This window comes from Harpia harpyja, chromosome 8 (genome assembly GCF_026419915.1).
Source record: "Harpia harpyja isolate bHarHar1 chromosome 8, bHarHar1 primary haplotype, whole genome shotgun sequence".
NCBI classification, from domain to species: domain Eukaryota; kingdom Metazoa; phylum Chordata; class Aves; order Accipitriformes; family Accipitridae; genus Harpia; species Harpia harpyja.
The window spans coordinates 8,583,854-8,603,768 of record NC_068947.1 but is presented as its reverse complement, the minus strand read 5'-3'; the positions used below and the strand labels follow the sequence as shown (position 1 = coordinate 8,603,768).

The 19,915-nt window shown below is 47.1% G+C and overlaps 1 protein-coding gene across 1 annotated transcript in view; it reads right to left on the bottom strand.

Annotated features, from left to right (window-relative positions):
• TSPAN7 (tetraspanin 7) overlaps positions 1-19,915 on the bottom strand; it is a 99,950-nt gene that overhangs the window by 17,019 nt on the left and 63,016 nt on the right. The window contains exons 2-3 of the mRNA XM_052794375.1: positions 2,682-2,870; positions 372-446 (exon numbers count right to left, since the gene is read on the bottom strand). Coding sequence (XP_052650335.1) covers positions 372-446; positions 2,682-2,870 — 264 coding nt within the window. The remainder of the gene's footprint in view (positions 1-371; positions 447-2,681; positions 2,871-19,915) is intronic.

The following is a 19,915-nucleotide window of genomic DNA, read 5'->3' as shown; positions in this document are numbered from 1 at the left end:
GCCTTATATAAACAAGCACTTGCCTGGCTGAAGAAGCTGCGTTTAAGAAAAGTATTTAATCTATTTTGCAGTCCTCAGCATATGTAAAAGAGTAAAGAAGATCTTACATGATGGACACACAAAAAACGATAGCTCCAGAGTAAATTATCAGGCAGCTGAGGCCAAGAGCTTTCGCTAAATCCCTTCATTTGGAATCACATCAGTTTTTAAGAGCTGTACATGTTATTGTTGCACATCAGCCGCATCCCTGGAGATGTGTATGGAGCCGCCGAGCTCAGCGACCTACACATTCTCCACGCTCCAGAGAACTTCTCAGCAGCTCCTGCCCAGGAAGGCACTGCCATATGCAAACTCAGCACATTTCCACATACCTCGTGGCGAAACACAAACCCTGAAATGCCAGCCACTAGCTCAGCCAGGAACACCAGGGACAAGAACATGGCATACTGAAAAGGAAGGAGGCAAGAGAAGTCAGAACGTGACAGGCTTTTGTCTCAGCACAGATACTGCTCAGTTATCACAAAAAATTTAACTTTCTGCTCTAGACACTCTTTAAAGATGTTAAGAAACCAAAGGTCTTTTGGAGGTGATATTGGTGATATTGGAGGTTATTGCCTGAATATGTTGTATGTGTTTATACAACTCACAAATGATATGTATTGTCTAATTACTGACTCTTCTGACATTTCTGTTCCCACATTTCTTAGTGTCCTCATATAAATTAAAACACGCTCACATGCCAGAGATGGATCCAAGTCACTCAGGTTTTGATCTTGCAGTAAAGAATACAAACAGACCCTTCATGTTTGCATGGCACTCTGCTAAAGTAAATAGGCTTCTCCAGGTGTTTTGGTTCATGTTTATCTATCTCACTGCTAGACTGGGATTTGCTGCCTGATTCTTGAAATTTCTCCAATGATGAACTGAACCACTGACTTCATTGGAAATATTCTCACTGTAACACTAGACAGAGGCCTCAAATACTTTGCTGAGCCAAGGCCCATGTTTGGCTTTAGGACCAGCATTTGCATCCAGAGCTAAATAAACCTTGAAAACAGTGCTTTCAGTGTAGACACTCACAAACTATTAAAAATACATCTAAGCAGAAATAAAGAAGGTAAAGAAAAATTGCAAAGTGGGATGGTAAAAGTTGAAGTTGGGGCTTAATTATCTGGAAGGAAAATTACCTTTTTTCTCCACATGCTAAATAACAGTTAATTAAAAAAGGAAACATTTTAAATTAAATTCAGTCCTAGCAGGATTTAGTGGAAAGAGGAAAATTTATTTTTAATGGAAGGTTGTTGGAGAAGGGAGGACAACAGTGAAGGCAGAACTAGAAAAATCATTCTCTCCAATTAATGCAGCTGTCAAATCACTGCCTGTATTCTGTTCAGGAGAGAAAGAAAGTTTTGAAATATTTCTTACATGTACAATGAAAATAAAACCATATGCTTGGAACAGCACATGCCACTGTTAGGGGCATACCTTTAAAAAAGTGACATGACTTACAGAGCAACTAGCAGAGCCTGATTTCCTATGGATTTATATCATCATTCACCTTTATCCCTTTCCCATCTGGACTGCAGTAACTCCGACAAGCCTCTACACGTGCCCTGACAGCATATCACCAGCAAGAGACGGCAACGGTGCACCTACGACAGCATTAGGCACATGCCGACTGGCCACCAGCATATACCTGCTGACCAGTCTGCAGCTGCTCTTCTCCCCTACTGTGCCATCAGTTGAGGAAATGAACTCTCTTTAAGATATGCTTTTTTAAAATCCAGTTCAAACTGGAGAAGAATTGTCCCATCTCCTTAGAAAATCAGCCCCAAAATATCGTAGCAGGACATGCATTGTACTGTCAAGCCCTTTTCCACTATCTCAGTGCTTCACAAGTGCTATTTCCACCCTTCAAATCATTACATATGCAGCATTTTGCTCCTGAATATTCCTAGAAACACAGTTTATCATACAGGTTTGCTTAATCTATAGTTACTTTGCATTTTAAGGTGGGCTGGAAAACTCAGAACAGAGAATCTTATAGGGAGAGAAGTTAAACTGGACTGAGAGACAGCTGCTGTACCTCTGCTTAGTGTACCTTGAGTCCATGCTGCTTTTGAGATGAGGACAAACATACCATACAGAGCTTTGTTTTCTGGGGTTGACTTGTTTTATTCTAGTGAATGTTAGAAGAAAAAGAAAGGCTGGTGTGCTTTCAGAAAGTATCTACTATTTTTTCCAAAGATTTCAGATGAGAGTATTAAAGTGACCCCTTCAAAATATACTTCAAATGAACTTCACATTTACGATGCTTTGGACATTTTTAAGATTGTAAATATACCTATCATCTGGCTCACAGAAAAACAGAACGATTGTAGAGTTACTCACAGAGTAATTCAGCAGCAGCATTTCACCCTGCTCCCAACCACACATGGGCCTGTATGCCGTGCAGTAGCGAAATTCATTCATACTCAATCAACAACTGGTTTTGGCAAAGATTTTTTTTCCCCTTCTTTGTCCAAAAGACACACGTGTTGAACATTAAGATCAATAAAATCTAGCTTATGTGCCTAAAAAAACATGTTAACATCTGGTGAAGCTTGGCAGGGGGTAGGGGGAATCCCAATACATCGACAAAACCTCTTCCCCTCTTGCTTAAGGCACTTTGGCATGCTTACCAGTTTCAGCATCCATGGGCTGCCACGACAAGTGGCAAAGCAGCCGAAAAGGCCGAAGACAATGATTGTGGTACCCGTTCCGATGAGCACGTAGGGGGCATTGGTGGAGTTCTCAGCAATGAGAGAGATGTATGTGCCAAGGGTGAGCTTGCCCCAGACGCCGACTGCGAGAAGGATAACGCCTGTGATCTGCGAAGCAAGAGGAGGAAGCTGTCAGGAGTTACCAGGGAAGGCATCCAAGTTCAATATACAGTAATCCTGAAGAGATTTATTGGTGCTGTTGTGTTGGCAGAAGGAAGACTCAAGACTTTTACTAACTCCAGAGGGACGGACAGAGAAAATTCATTTCCAGCATCTGGAGACATTACATTAAGACTGCTACCAGAGGACAAACATCTAGGACTAATCACCACAAAGCTGACGATCGGCAAGGGAGGATGTAGTGTACCACCTGCAGGAACGGGCTCTCTGCTCCTACAGCACACTGAGAGAGGCGGCCAACTCCATCACTCTTACCAAAAGCCAACAATAACTGCCCAACAATTCTGCCACAAAACCTGACTGAACCACAAAAACCTGCTGCTTGATGTCCCATCCTTCTTAACGCCAAAGTTTCAGGAATACGAGCATCCCTTGCAGTGCGTTACTCTGGCAAGTGAGCCTTCCCCAGGCTATACAGCAAGCGACCCCGCTGGGTGGGCAGAAGCTTTCCCCCCCCCGAGCATGGAGTGGGAGGACACCAGTGGGCCCTGGGAGCACCCAGCCTCTTGCCCGAGATGTTCAAGCAGAGACGGCCATGCCGCAGGGCAGCCGGGGCACGCAAGCTCCCAGCACCAGCAGGGACGCGGGGGAAGCCCATGGTGTGCCGTATGCCGACATCGAGCAGTGGCCACAACAGGGACGATGCCTGCAGCATCTGCTGGTCGTCTCCCGATGCTGACATGCCTGCTTCAAGACTGTACACACGTAACTCATTCCCACGGCGTGTCCAAAGGTGGGACACGAAGGGCCCGTCCGGAGTGCCAGATCTGCAAATGCTTCCTGAATTCCCCCCCCACTTCTTACTAGCTCCTCCTGGCCACTGCCGAGGGGCAGGAGCAGAAGAAATGTCCTGACAGTATTCTTTTGTTCGCTTTCCAAGTTTTCTCTTGTGAATATTTTTATACTGCTGTGAAATCTTGAAATTCAACACTATTACAGCAGGGTTGCCCTCCAGTTGTTTGTGGAGGGGATCCTTGTTCACAGTTATGTTGCACCTAAAAAATCCCAGCTGAGCTACGCTGTAAGATCTTTCAGCTACTTTTCATACAGGTCGATGTGAATTAATTCAGGGAAAGCCTTCTCGAAGGAAAAAAGGAAAGTACCTTTTTTACCTAGGCTGGCTCAAAAAGGACCATGCAGGGTGTACCCCCATCACTGCCTTCCCACTGTGCCTTTCCATCGTCCTGCTGCTCGGCGCTAGCAGGCAAAAAGGAGCCCGTCCTCTGCTCGACCTGTGTCTGCGGCAGCGGCAGCAAGTGCTACTCTGGTGCAGCACTTCTCCCTCTCTGGAGAGGGAACTGCGTTCAGCAGAGCTGCTGAATAATCAGAGCCACCTAAGGAAAATACCAGGAGGAGGGAGGATACAAAACAGATGCTCTGAAGAAAGATACAGGGGGAGGGATGCAGGGAAAAAGAATAAACCAAAAAAAGAGAGAATAAGGAGAGAAACAGGAGAGGGGACCAGGCAGACAAAAGCAAATTAACATGTCCTCAGAGAGAGGAGATCCCTTCTATTCTAGAGAGAAAATAATCTTACCGGGCAATTTTGGCACTTCCCAGTTCATTCCCTTCCTTCCCCCACAGCTCCCAGAGCTGTAGGGAAGACATGTCCCAACCTGGCTCCCACTCAGAGCCCACTGGAGTGCAGCACTGCCAGGGAAACCCATCAGGTCCCTCTGTCTCCCTAAGCCTCCCGTGCTCCCCCCGACCAGCCATGGCAAGCGTCGGCATTTCTGTCACATCTTGGGGACAGGATTAGCAGAGATTTCTCCTCTCTTGCCCACCGTGGCGATAGGAATACATCTGGCTCCTGTCCATCTTCCAGTGCAGCTGCGTGAAAAGTGCTGATTCCTTGCTCTTGTACCCCACCAACTAACAGCTGAACGTCAAAAAAATCACCAAGTAGCTTACATACCCACAGGCATCAAATGCCTCCGCTGAGTCTGGTTCCATCCACACACAACACTGTCTTCACCTCTCTCCCTCTTCTCCCTAACAAAAGCTTTTTCAGAGGGTGCAGATTAATAGCAAAGTCCGAAAGCGAGCTGTGGGGGACTCGGAAATCCGCAGAACAACTTTTGGTTTCTCGCCTCCAGTTCGACAAAGGGCTGGTTTCTGTGCCTGAGCTGCTGAAAGTTTTACCACTGTCCCCAGGGAGACATAAAAGCAGCCTTCACTGCCAAAATGAACAAACAGCTTCACATTTGAAAGAGAACTCAGGCCTTGCAATAAAAAGCATTTTTAGTCGGCTGTTTGAAACAATTACTAACCCTTTACTATGCGTTTTAAGAGTTTGGTTTCCCCCTGTCTCAGGGGGGCCTATCCAATTTATGGTACACACAGACTTTGGAAAAAAGGAGCAAAGCCTCTCGGTGTTTTATTCCCCTTCTGCTTCTTAATAGAGCTCCGATTTACATGGATTTAAGGAAATCCCTCAGTTTGTGGGGAGGTCTAAACCCCCAGCAAGCTTGGCACTGTGCAGAGAGGACGGGATGTTTCCACAAAGACATGCTGCAGACACGCCTCGGGTTGCAGCAGCGCCAGCTGGAATTTCGCTCGTGAAGAGGAAAAACCAGAAGACTTCCCTGCAAACCTTTTCATGACCTTTATTTAACAGAGCACGAGCAGCGGTATGACTAACACCCACCTCCACCCAGAGGCAAACCTTGTTTCCTTATTTTCAAGACACACTTTTTATCCCTATGTCTCTGCTCCACCACGCAATCAAGGGAACAATCAATGCACCGGCCTCTTGTTTGGTTTGGGTTTTAGGTTGGTTTTCTTTAAAAGCAGGAGGGACAAGGGCAGACAGAAGACCGGGATAGCACTGGCCTGAAAACAAGGCAGCGGGAATACACACCGCGCCTGCCACTCACCATCACTACCCGCATCGTCTCCTACTCTACCTCTTGCCCCAACAGGCTGCGGAAATGAGCCCTGTATGGTTGTACCTGATTAATGAAGCAATTCCTTCATTTGACCTGAAACCACCACGCCAGCCTAATTCTGTGTCCAGTGTGACCTGTGGGTCAGGCCCAGTAGGTGCAAGAGCTAGGTGATGTGTGTCCATTTGCATCTGAAAGGTCTAAAAGGAAACTCAGAGCACCTCCTGCAATGAAAAGTCTCTCCCCAGTCTTGCCCACTCCCTTCCCACTGTAATGTTTCCACTCAGACCGTGATCATATAATTCAGTGGCGAAATGGAAAATGACCAGGAAATCATCGAGATAAACAGTGGCAGATAGATATATGGATATGATCAATACATCTTCTGGAGGTATTTCAGATATCCTGGCAGTCAGAGGAGAGTGACCGCAAGCCTTTTGACTTTTAGAGCCCCCCTGAGCCACAATTCACCATCCAGAGCAGCTTTATTTATAAACACCTGCAACAGCCAGCACACATGGAGTGAGAAAGCAGCAGTCCCACTCCACCAGTGGACTTCTACAGCAAAACCTGGCCTTTGTGTGGCCCCTCCAAGGATTAAGAGGGTTAATGGTATGGAAATGGTATGACAACTACAGCCTATGCTGAAAGGGTGGCACAACCCCACTCCAGGTCCTCACCAGACACAGAAGAAATAAACTGGCAGCTGCAGAGCCTATAATGCCCCAAATGAGACATCTGGAGCAGTACAGAAAAACAAGCCTTAGCAAAGGCAAAAAAAAAAAAAAAAGGTTTGCTTCTAAAAAGCGACTACAGGAGAGATCCTGCCCAAATGTAAGGAGCTGTGGGAGAACCGTCAGTAGCTGCTCTTTGGAGGGCTGGGACCCCATTCCCCCCACAGCCCCCGGGGGTCAGAAGGGTCAGAGCAGCCTCTCTGAGCTCTGGCCCCATTTTATGCAACACCAGTTGTGACAAGCATGATATGATGAACGCAACCCTGGCTTTCGCCACCTCCCTCAAGCATCTCCGACTTCGTGCGTTGTTGGTTTTTTTTACGGTTTCAAGCTCAGAGTTTGAGTATGCACAGAGGCGGCCGATCGGAGGAAGGATGCACAGGGAAGGGCTGCCTAGGTAGCTCAGCCATTTTCAATATTTACCAGCCGTCATGTACCGCACCATCCCCTTGCCCAGCAGCTAATGACGGGTCTGCGTCCATGGTGCAGTGCAAGGCAGGAGCTCCCAGATAGGCAGGAGGCCGAGGAGCATCCCGCGGGCACGCTGCTGCCCTCGGGGCAGGATGAACGAAGCCCATGGAGCAACTTCCAGGGGTGGGCTGGCAGTGCCTGGGCTCCCAGTTGCATCAGGGAGCTTTGCTCACTTGCCACCATTGCTGGGACCCCTGACATGGAGACCCTGCCCTCCTAAAGCAGATCTCTGAGCACCCACTTCGTCACAGCGCTGGGTCCCGTAGGTGACGGGGGGCTGAGGGCAGAGCCATCTACACTGCACACAAACAGAGCCAGGCAGGTGAAATGCACCCTCGGTGCTTACGGATGTAAAACTCGCAGCGTGGACAGAAAAACGGAAGGTGTGATTATTACATGATGAGGTTATCCAGCTTTTTGTGCCGTTCTCTGGTGTGGTTAAGGCAAAGTGAAAGAGAAAAAAACCCCAAAATAGCAGGATTCATGGCCTGTCACAAACATACCTGAAAGAGAAAAAACCCCCAAAATATCAGGATTCATGGCCTGTCACAAACATACCCAACGCTTTGATTCAGAAAAGAGCTCTGAAGTTTTCCTTGGACTTTATACAAACCTTGGTTTAAGCAGTAATAGCCCACACCTGGATAAAACAGTCAAAGCACGCATCCATCCCCAAACAGACAACATCATTAGAGAGAGATCTGTACCAGCAGCCAGGGCATGCCTGGTTTATGCGTGCTCAGGGCCAGTTCCTACTGCCATAACAAGCCCCAGAAAGTCAGACAGGTTTCGAGTCCACGAATGGCCTTGCAAGCGGTTTGGGCTGGGTTTTGTCAGCTCTTTTTGATGCTTGCAAACTGTCCCGCCTCTCACGTTATTTTGACGGATGCTCCCTTTCTGCACATTTCCAGGCCAAAAAGCGCTTCATTTCACCTCTTGACATACGATGCTCTCCTTCCAGCTGCTGTCGGGAAAGCCCCGGGCCTCGGAGTCCACCCAGCAAGGGAACATCCCAGCCATGAAAGTCTCGTGCCCCATCCCCGACACCACCCACAGCACCTCCTGCTAGCAGCCACCACCACTTATTTTGCTTTGGTGATGGCCCCACTGCCGGCGTTGCTGTCACGCTGCTCCAGCACAAGGGGCAACCGACTCTTCTGAACACGGTGGCCGCAGGATCAGGCTCCCGGGGCTGCTCCTGTCCCCTGCCAGCACAGCCCACCGCCAGATCGGGCAGCGCGGCCAGCTTCTCCTGCTCGCCCCTGGGTGGGAGAAGTCGCCGTCAGTCTCAGCAGAGCAAAGGTTTGCAAGTTACTGATACCTGCTCCAGGCTCACGGATGCCAAACTGAGGGAAGCTGAGAAAATTAAGACACCCTTTGATACACCGTTACTGCAGCGGCTTTTCAAGACCAGCAACCTCGAATCACTGTTTCTTTTTGGGACCAGAAAAGGAAAAAAAAAAAACCAACCTACCCTGCAACTTCTGGTTCTTTTCTGCGCTCTTTCTCCTGCCTTCAACTTTATTAGAAAGCTATTTCATCCTGGATTTCATCAAAGGTAGATCATGTCTTCCTTACAAAAATTTACTGCGGTGGAAGCCCCTAGACTCACGTTTCCTCAGCCAGGAAACCCGAGATGTAGCATTCAATAAAATATTATTAGGCCTGCCCTTCATCTAGGTCAAACATTTTAAAGGTTAAAAAAAAAAACCAACACAGGAGATATCCAAATAGAGCGAGGATTGTAAAGACTACACGCAACCAGAAATTGCATTGTTTAGCGCTAGCAGGTCTCACATTTCATTGCGTCTGAACTCGGGCTCGGCAAACACACCCCAGAAACTCTCGACCGATGAGATGGCAGGAAATGAAGCAGGTAGGCCACCTGGTCATTTTCTAAGAAAAACTCCACTGAAATCAGGATGTTCCCATGGAGTTTTTTAATCTAGGTGAACTGGCATGTTCTGGCTTAAAAAAAAACAAAAACCATTGGGAAAAAAAACCCCCAACCGTCTCTACCCCTTGCTGTGGCCATGCGCATCATGGCCAAACCTCACCGGCCTCCCAAGCACCGTTATGCTCCCCTGCTCCTTCCCAGCTAACATCTCTGTGAATCTCACATTTACTTTGTGTACCACACATTCACTCTCACATCTGAATGAACTGGGGATTGTCAGTAGGACAGCAAGACTGCACATGGACCACCAAAGCATCTCTCCTTGCCTTGCCCTGCCTCTCCTCAAGCATGGTATCACAGAGACATCCCACCAGTCAGCGATTTTGGTCAAAGGCAGACTTTCTAGCTCTTTTGCCTTCCTTCAGCGTTAGTGCAGATGTTTCCAACGTTATCTGCAGTATTGCCCCTGGTTCTGGACCTGATTGGATGTGGTGAAAAAGTTAACATGCTACAGGCAGGCAGAAATACAACTGAACCAAATGTTAGGTCTAACTTCACTTGTCCAATAAACCACCTGCTTTTAAGAGACACATGGGCAAAGATGTAGCCAACTGCGTTAATACAAGGGTATGTGCTGCAGCTTTATAGGAGGCAGGGAGAGTGATATTCTGGCAACATTGGGCATTGCTCTAGTCAGAACTAATGCTAAACACATGCAGTTTCTCAATAAAGGGCAATGGAAAAAATGTCTAAGAATTACTTCTTTTAATAGTGCCAAGACAAAGATTAAACTATCAACCCCCTCCTTCTGGGTAACAGCAGCGAAATATGTAAATAAGAGAAGAGGATTCAGAGAATAACTTTCAAAAGTGTGCTATCTTTAATTGTGTCAGAATTAGGCAGGGAAACACTAAGTACTCCTTTAAACTGAATGCATGCTACATCTTAACCGAGCCTGTTGTCTTCATACCTCGAATCTCACAGAGCATTGGTAGTACGGTATAAAGGCAGCTGCTGCCTTAAACTGAGATAGGAGATATGAAAGCTACTACATCTCACATCCACAGACATTCAAGACGCCCAAATGCAGAGAAACTGATTTATACACAAGGCTTCCATATGGAACATTTAAAGTTTATCATTTACAGAGGTGAAGATAAATGTGCAGCAGTAATTGCTAGTTTATTTGTCTACATAACTCATGTCCTCCTGTTCATTACAGATGTCAGCTATTTTGATTCCTAAGCTCTGGCAAAATAAAACTTGGAACCCTGTCCTGACTGATACAGAGCACACAGCAATCCCCACTGCTTCCAAAAGCAGCAGGAAGAGCTCAGCATCTCCCTGGACTGGTTCTTTATCCACAGAACTGCGATGCAGGAGGGCAGCTTCATTAATCAGGATCTCCAGTATCACTTTTCTATTTCGTTTCATATTTGCAACCTTACTAAATGAATGTAAAATGTGTGCAACTTAAAAAGAGATCCAAAGCAGCAGCAAAGAGTCAGATGCAAGGAAAATACCCCTGTTGCTGATATTTTCAGCTCCTCGATTCCAATACTTCCTTTTCCAAACACCAGCCTCCCTGCATTTTGGTAGAGGAACGCTGCCTCTGCACAGCTCTACTGCAATCTTCTCCTCAAACAGGCCAGAGAAAGTCTGTACATAAAATGGATGAAGCCAGGGGAAGGCAGACAAGAACTAATGCAATCCATCTTGGCTGAAGCTGAAAGGTCTAGCAATAGGTTTAGCAGGCTGTGAGGAAATGAGAGAGGACCAAGGCACACAGCTAATTAGATCTACCAGACATTTCCCCAAAGGCAGGAAACTTTTTCACGAAGAAAATGGTCGACCTTGATAGCATCCAGAACAAATCCTGCGTTAAAAGCATGTCCAGAGAGGCTTAAAAATAACTGGCCTACCTCTGAAAATTTTATAACTTTCCCAAAATAGGCAAGGGATCACATTCAAAATGTTCTTGCTTTACAGCCTGCCAATGGGAGTGGCTGGCTTTGAATCCTCTCCTGCCTCAGCCTCCGGGCTCTCATCAGGCAGGCAGGCGACTAAAACAAACATAAATCTTCCTTTGAGCTTCAATGTCAGCTCTTCACAGGCAGGAGCAAAGCAATAAGAAAAGATATGATGCAACATGAAGATGTATGTAAGCCAGCAACACAGCTGAATTCTCTATTCTCACATCTGGTGATCCTTACACCTACAAAACCAACTTGGGCTACCTTTTGCACAGGATCGACCTCTGCTGGAGCTAATAAGAAATGAGGATGTCATGAGCTTTATCTTTGGAAGAAGGCAACGCTTTCATGTCCTTACCCCCTTTGGAAAAAAAAAAATAATGCCCACTGACATAAAAAAGAAGTCAAACACAAAACCACCACCAAAGGTATAGTCACCAATGGTGCTGCCTAGCATTTTCACTAAAAATGCAGATGCTTTAAAAAAAAAAAAAAAATTCTGATGATAGACAGAAAAAAATGTTTCTGGTAAAACTTCCTTGTCTGTTTTTAAAATCCGCTATAATTATACTCTACTCAGTGAAGACTCTACTCAAGAAAAAGTTGCAAGCCAATTAATAACAATTTTGGGACCATCTGCAAACTGAGGGACAGTCTGTAAAGGTCAGTGTGTTAGGAGAAAACACCTTCAAAGGCCATTCTGGTACATAACTGTTCTAGCACTTTCCAGTCCCTGACTTCACCATTTCTTAATACAACCCCGGGTACCTGTATATTGGCTTTGTGTGGCAAGGTTTTGGTAGCGGGGGGGGGGGGGTTACAGGGGTGGCTTCTGTAAGAAGCTGCTGGAGGCTTCTCCTGTGTCCGACAGAGCCAATGCCAGCCGGCTCTGAGACGGACCCGCTGCTGGCCAAGGCTGAGCCCATCAGAGATAGTGGTAATGACTCTGGGATAACATTTTTAAGAAGGAAAAAAAAAAAGTTGGGACAGATGGAAAAATGGCAGCTGGAGAGAGGAGTGAGAACATGTAAGAGAAACAACCCTGCAGACCCCCAGGTCAGTGAAGAAGGAGGGGGAGGAGATGCTCCAGGTGCCGGAGCAGAGATTCCCCTGCAGCCCCTGGGGAAGCCCATGGTGAGGCAGGCTGTCCCCCTGCAGCCCAGGGAGGTCCACGGGGGAGCAGATCTCCACCTGCAGACCATGGAGCACCCCACACTGGAGCAGGGGGATGCCCGAAGGAGGCTGTGACCCCGTGGGAACCCCACGCTGGAGCAGGCTCCTGGCAGGACCTGCGGATCTGTGGAGAGAGGAGCCCACGCTGGAGCAGGTTTGCTGGCAGGACTTGTGACCCCACGGGGGACCCACACTGGAGCAGTTTGTGCCTGAAGGACTGCAGCCCGTGGGAAGGACCCACGTTGGAGAATTTCGTGGAGGACCGTCTCCCGTGGGAGGGACGCCACGCTGGAGCAGGGGAAGAGTGTGATGAGTCCTCCCCCTGAGGAGGATGAAGCGGCAGAAAATAACATGTGATGAACTGACCGTAAACCCCATCCCCGTCCCCCTGTGCCGCTGGGGGGGTGGTAGAGAATCCGGGAGTGAAGTTGTGCCCGGGAAGAAGGGAGGGGTGGAGGGAAGGTGTTCTGAGATTTGGTTTTATTTCTCATTACCCTACTCTGGTTGATTTGTAATAAATTGAGTTAATTTTCCCCAAGCTGAGTCTGTTTTGCCCGTGACGGTAATTGGTGAGTCATCTCTCCTGTCCTTATCTCGACCCACAAGCTCTTTGTTATATTTCCTCTCCCCTGTCCAGCTGAGGAGGGGGAGTGATAGAACAGCTTTGGTGGGCACCTGGCGTCCAGCCAGGGTCAACCCACCACAACCTGACATGACAATTTTTTGCCTCCCTGCTCTTCTAACTAAGGCCCATCCCTCCTCTTCTTCTCCTCCTTTCCTGCCAGGGTTTCCCATCTAAATAATGCCTTCCTAAGAAAATCCAGCCAAAAGGATTTAAAGAAAAAAAATGCCGTAAAATTAATTTGCTAGATTACATTCCTCTCTGCTATCCATCGCCTGTCTCACCTGGGTAGGCTGCAACTCTCTGGGCGCAGGGTTGTCTCTTCCCGTTGCACATGCAGGATGTCCAGCACAACGGGTCTTGCTTCGTCCCTTCGCCCCAGCAATCTATTTGAGTTATGATCCCTGCTGCTCTGCATCCATCTAGTACCAGTTGCTGTCACAAAATTGATTATCCACCACAGCTCTCGCTGTTTCCATCCAAAACTGCGATTCTTATGTATTAAAACTACTGGCCCATGCCCTCCCTGCAGAAACCATCATCAGGGCTACCACCACGTGCAAACTACGGCAACGGGGATGCTGCCTCTGCTCTCATGTTGCCACCCGGTCAGAGCTGAGTATCTAGTGCACCTGGGCCAGGGGACAGTCACCAGATTTGCCCTGAAATACAATGGAGATTTTGATTAGACACACTGATGTCAAGCTTAACAACCTGTTCCTGCACAGCTTCTTTCTGTAAGTGGACTTCAATCCTGTTTCCTTTTCAAAAATGTTGTTAAGGTTCAGTGCTTTTCCTTGCTGGGACACTATTACAAGTACATGAATAGTTGTCCTGAGTGAGCTGCCACCAGATTAGTGTCCTCAGAGGTCAAATTTTAGCGCTGGTAGAAAAAATTATGAAAAGAAAGTAAAACACTGACTCTCAGGTAGGTGCTGAAGTGAACACTAAGTTATTATGGCTTTGATCTGGCTCCTCACCACTGACTCTGCAGACAACAGAGTGTGTACTTACCCCTAACTTTAACAGTGTCTCTATCAACTACAAGGAAGGAAATGCAAATTGTATATAGAGCCCAGCTGTTTCCCAGCACCCCCACTCATCCATACACTAACCATACACCAAAGTTTAATAACACTTTCCACGCAGGCCAGGGCAGAAATGACAGTCAGGCCTGTGTCACTTATTTTGTAGGAAAAACAGGTGAAAAATCACAGGGAGGTGATTGCAACCTTCTCCTTGCAGCCAGGAGAAGAGGCCAATGATCACTGAATGAACAGCAGGGAAGAAAACATCAGAGTCATTTTGTTTGCTGCAGGATGAAGAACTGGATATAGCCCAAGAAGTCCTAAAAGCACTAACAAAGAGTGTGGGGGGACACACAACACAAGAGGTTGAAAACACCCTTGCAGTGTGGCTCAAAACTAATCATTTCTTGCTAATACAGTAGTAAATACCTATTCCTATAGAATTTTCCTATAAGGAAATAATTAATTACATGCCACTTGTAGAAAGATTGAGGAAGAATAATGAGATTTGGGACCTGATCTCCGTCCTAAGACCATGCACATAATGAATGGTCGTAATAAACCATCATATTCTTACGGTGAAAACTCAGCTTTATTACACCTTGCACTTACAGAAAAATACTTGGAAATCTTAGTAAAATTAAGTTCTTCATCACGAGCCTTATGCTTATTTTTATGTAAGACACTTCATTAAATGAGAGAAAATATTCTGTTTTACAGTTTAGTCACCAGTGGCTCTATTAATTGATTTATCTTTTAAGTCAGCTGCAGACAAAAATGTGGTCATCTCTGGATAAAAATAAAATGCAAAAATACATTTCTGCTGGGAATTTTCAGACCTAATTTCTTGAAACGTAGCTTTAAATATGCATGACTGAACGTCTAAGGAAAAAGAACTTACAGTTTGGAGACATCAAAAGCAGCAGCCCACTCTGCAAGCTAAAGCGCATAATTAGAGAAAGGAGGTGCCTTCAGCACCCATCGTTAGCTTGTGGAGCACGGCTTAGAGCCCTGCGGCCATTCGCGCTTCCCGAATACTGATTCATCGCACGTGCCGCGGCTCCTACGCATGTCAATTGTGGTCACTTGTGAAGAACCTGCACGGTGGTCCTGTGGCCACCGCAACAAAAACCAGGCTGGTGGGGGGCAAGCCTGCCTCGGACCGAGCTTGTGGGGGCACAGGCTGTTTCTGGAGAGCGGCTGGACGGCTTCAGCTTTGACCTGCTCAGCAGCCAGAGCCTCTGCAGAGCTGCAGCCTGCATCGGGCAGGACCACGCATCTCAGGCGGGTGGCTAGAGGGTCACCTCTTTGCCCAAGCCGTGATGGAAGCCGGACCGGGCCTCACCTCCCCTCACCCGCACCTCCTCCGTTGAGCTGTGGGTAGAGACGGCAGGCAGCCATAGCCTCCCTTGTCGCAAATGGGGCTCACGGAGCTCCGTTTTCAAGGGCCAGCAGCTGGGTGAAGGCTAGGGCACAGAGCCAGGACCGAGAACGCTGCTCGAGCTTGACACAGCACCGACGGGCGTTTCACGTTCCCTGTCTCCGTCCCCTTCCAAGAGGTACATGCTGACAGCCTCGGAGACCTGAGGCAGCAGTGAGGCAGCATTTTTGCAGCATGCACCTGGTCAACACACCTCCAGGACGCTGCAAATGCCGCACCTGCGCTGCTGAAACCTCATCTGCAGCTAAGCCGCTATTTCCTCGATTTTTCTTCTGAATAGCCTTCTTCCTCCATCGTGTATTTGCTCTGAAGAGGGCCTAGTCTGTCTGGTATTTGGCTAGACATCCGCTCTTGCTACCAAAGTCTGGATATGGCTTATCCATGAATGCCATCCAAACTCACAGCATTCAAGGAGTGTCCACCACACTGCAACTGAATTTCAGTACAGAAAAAGGCTAAGGGACGGGAAAGCAGAGATGGTGCTCCTGTATGTGACAAAAGGAAAAGCAAACCTTCTGGCATTCAGATTAAACCTAATTCAAACCAGTCTTAATGGGTCAGGCAGCCTTTGGGATGGGTGGAGTCGATGAGAGGCAATGACGTCACCGTCTAGATTTAATAGCGGGCAGAGCGTGCACAGAGGAATCCAGCCCTGCCATCCTGGGTATGGATGAACGCAGAAAGGAGAGCATCCCACCTCACCAGTCACCCTGAGTCAGTGTCTGTTTCACCAGAGAAGACTTTTGTTTACATCTTCTGCTCTCAAAGACGACAGTGCCCACCTGCTTTTCTATTCCTCTTGGGCAATGCAGTGACTGGTGGACGAGAACAGTGCCACAGAGCTTGAGAGTCACTGTCAGGACTGACATCCAGTGAACGACCATTCTAGACCAGGGGAGCCACATCACGGGAGAGCTGTGGCCCTCTTCAAGCTCTGCCTTTCTGCTATTCATTGATGGGCTTCAAGAGATGGAGCAATTCCCCGTGGTGGCCTCTCAGTCTCAGCACTGGATTTCCAGGCTCTCCCTTCTGGTCCCAGGTGAAGAACAGGAACCTGCCCCCTTTGAAGATTTCAACAGTCAGGCAAAGCAGCCCTGTAACAGCCTGTCCTTTAAACGAGTCAATCATTTTGTCCACCGATGACCTCCGAGCTGCTAGCACAGCTCTCCTCCGACACCAGCCTGGAGAGAGGAGCGCAGCATCGCCTGCAGCCTGGCACTGCCCTGCCGCATCGCTGCTCTCAACGCCAAGCCTTCAACAAGTATAACTTTAAACACGTGTATACTCAGTTCAATATCAATGAGAAATCACACTCCTAACCAAAGAAACAGGGCTTGTTTTGAAGGTCTAGTACTATATATAGCAGAATAGAAGGAACTAACTGATCATCAGGAAACTGATATAGCCAGAGAATATTTACCTATGGGACCTGAAAGTTTTTGGAAGCTTAAATGCAGCAGCTGTCCCTCATATTCACACTTTCAAATCCCTGCAGCAGCAATACACAAAGATGACAGAAATGTGGTTTACACAGCATAATATAGTTTGACCTCAAACTTTAAAACAGTTGTCCAATTTTACTGAGATACAAGACTTCAAAAGATAAAAAATGCAAGATAATCAAGAGTAGATGTTTTGAAACAAGAATATCCCCTATTTAAATCCTTTATTGTTTCTTAAATGCTCTTGTTGATTGCTTGCCTCCTAATAAATCCATGAAAATCTCAACTTCTATAATCCTTATGTGAAGAAAATGAAACACCCTGAAAAACAGCCTCTAGTGCTATCCATGGCCATCAGACTAGCACTACGTTCAAAGCCCATGCTGGCACAAGAATGATCTAGACTTCAGTGGAAAGAATTCCTTGCACCTCAGGACTGACCAAGGTAGGGAAGACTGAGAAAGTCTCCGATGAAGGAGTTTTGGTAGTTTCAGAGGATCAGACAGCACAAGAATTCTTCCCTGCATGTGTAACAGTCTTCAGGCATGTAGCAACAAACTACAGCATCATACTACACCATCTTAAACCCAAGCGAACCATCAAAACTTCTTCATCTCTCAACAGGAATAAAACAAAAACCACAACATGCAGTGAGCATGCAGTAAGCGTACAGTGACCATGTGGTGCAGTTCATCCAGCTCTAGAGTAGCAGAAAACAACGTGTGCATCCTGAGCACAGAAAAAAATGTACTCTTTTGCACTAGCACACACCTTAGATGACAGCACACACCATAAAAGTTGTCAGAATAGATACAGTCAGCAAAGACTCTGCAAAACAACTCTGAAGGGAGTTGCTGCAATGCAGTTTAGGAGAGGAAGCTCCTCCAGGGAATTACTGCACCCATCTAACACACACGCATAGTCAGCACGTGGAGAAAGGATTCTCTATTGCACCATCAGCAGCAATGTGCCCACAGGGGAAAGGTAGCAACCAGGCCTGTTGGGTGCACAAAAACTCTTGGGCAGATGCAGAGCAGTACCAGTCCAGTTCCAGCCTTAACTAGGCACTAGTCTGCCACTTCCATACGGCTATTATATTTCTGTAATTATGACTTTGCTGATCTCACACAGCTTCCTCTGAGTACTGAGAGGTAGTAACATAGCATATATAGTAATATTCAGTATAACACAGCAGCATGAGACCCAGAGCGATTTCTTACTGTGGGAACCGGAGGAAAAGAAAAGCTATCAGTTTGTTTATCTGCTGGTATTACAAAGTTAAGATTTAGCAGTAAGAAAACTTGAAAAGAATTAAAAAGTGATTTACAAGCTCATTAGTCACCACACACAGCAGTGGTGTGAAACTCTCTTGGAACCACTTTGTATTCAAGCATCTACGCTCCTAATAACCTTCAGAAATAGTAGTATACGGCATTGAAATGTGCAATAATAGATATGCAATGAAATTCAATAGTACCAAATTCAAGGTCACGCTTCTGGGACCAATGCCAGAAGTTTCAAGCTCCTAAATTTGCAAATAATAGTGGAGGAAAAGGATTTCTGAAGGCCAGCTGACCACAGCGTTCATGAGGAACCACTCGTGGCACACACATAGAGAAAAAGGCACGTGCAACCCAATGGCCCGTTTCCAAAGGCAAGGTATTTCCAGAAGAGGCTGCGCACGGGCTGCCACCGCACAAGGCACCGGTGAGCTCCATCTGCAATGCTGTAATGCAATCTGCAACGGGCTAAGTCCGGTTATCCCCATTCAAGAAAGCTGAGGTGATACTGCAACAGGTACAAAGAACGACTCCCAGGATGACGAGGCAATGGAGAGTCTCTCTAGCAGGAGGCGAGACACGTGGCTTTCAAAGCCTCGCACGAAGTGGGATAAAGAGGGGTAAGGGGATATGAACCTGCCTGTAAGGGGATTACACACCAAGGACAAGAGAGAGATATTTAAGCCAAAGGACAACTACGCTGGGAACAAAGCGGGCGCACGCTGGCCATGAATGCATTTAGGGTGGAAATGGGAGTAACGAGGTTAGGAGCAGCCTCCTCCTCTCGGAAGAGCGAGGTGGGAGGGAAGGAGGAGAAGCCGGCAACGTGACCGCAGCCTGCGAAAGATGACAGCTGGGCAGCTTTCATCCCTTCACCCGCGGGAGGGGGGCTGCTGGGCAGCGGCACAAGTGGAGAGCAGGAGGGCCCTGCTAAAATCCCTAATTGGCTGGAGTCCGTGACGAGGAAGCGGGGGGCCGGGGGGGCTCGTAGCCTCCACCCGTGCAGTGCCAGGCCGCCTCTGTCAAGAAGGTCGTCAGCTGCAGCGTTCGTTTCAGTTCAATCCATGCAAAAATCACTTTGGGAGCATGTGTAATGATCTGATAAGGGCTTTGTTTAAAGATTAAAAAGGGGGTTATTATTGCAACCAAACCCCTAATGTACAGATCCCATTTTATGGAAAATCACTGGTTATTTACATTCTCCTAATCATACTCAGAATGAGCCGAGAGCTGCCATTCCTACTGTGGGACTGCTTTTTTTTTTAGAAAGGACACCTTTCTTTCATAATTGAGACTTCTGGTTCTTTCCTTTTCTCCTTTCACATGAGCCATGTTTTCCCGTCAAGCCCTTCCAGGCACTGTGCTGCAGTGAACTTCTCTAGTGGATACAGGTCTGCTTTAAGCAAGCAGTGCACAGATGGTGGATCCCCACTATGTTGCTGTACGGTTCCCACGGGCCATCATGAGAAAGAAAGTGTTCTCGTTTCAGCTTACCCAAGTCAGTCCTTCAAAACCAGTGATGTTCTCTATAACCATCTGTATTTGCTCTCACCCACACCTTGGCTACTGCCCCTCCACCCAAACACAGGTAGCAACACAGCTAAGGAAGCAAAAAAGGTAACAAAACAAGGCTAAGGAGGGCAAAAGTAGGGTTTATTCCACTCTAAAATAACCCAGTTTTGTCCCAGTGAAGGTCCAGCACTCTGGCTCTGTGTCTACACAACAGTTTTTCATACTGCTCTGTTTTTCATTTGTGTCTGGCTCTGCTTTTCATGTGCTGCTCCTACTAAAGAAGCCAAAGTCAAAGCCAGAAGTCACTTTTAATACTCAAATCCTTTTTTAGAGAGAGGAAGGAAATGTCTGCCCCAAATCCCAACAGGAAGGCATTCTCATGGACCATTGTGTGCAGATGCTCAGTGCACTCTCCTGCATTGCTGGGAGATGGACTTAATAACCAAGGTTGTTCTCTCAAGTCCTACCTTCCTAACAGCTGAAAGGAGGAGGAAGGAGGCAGATGAAATTCAAAT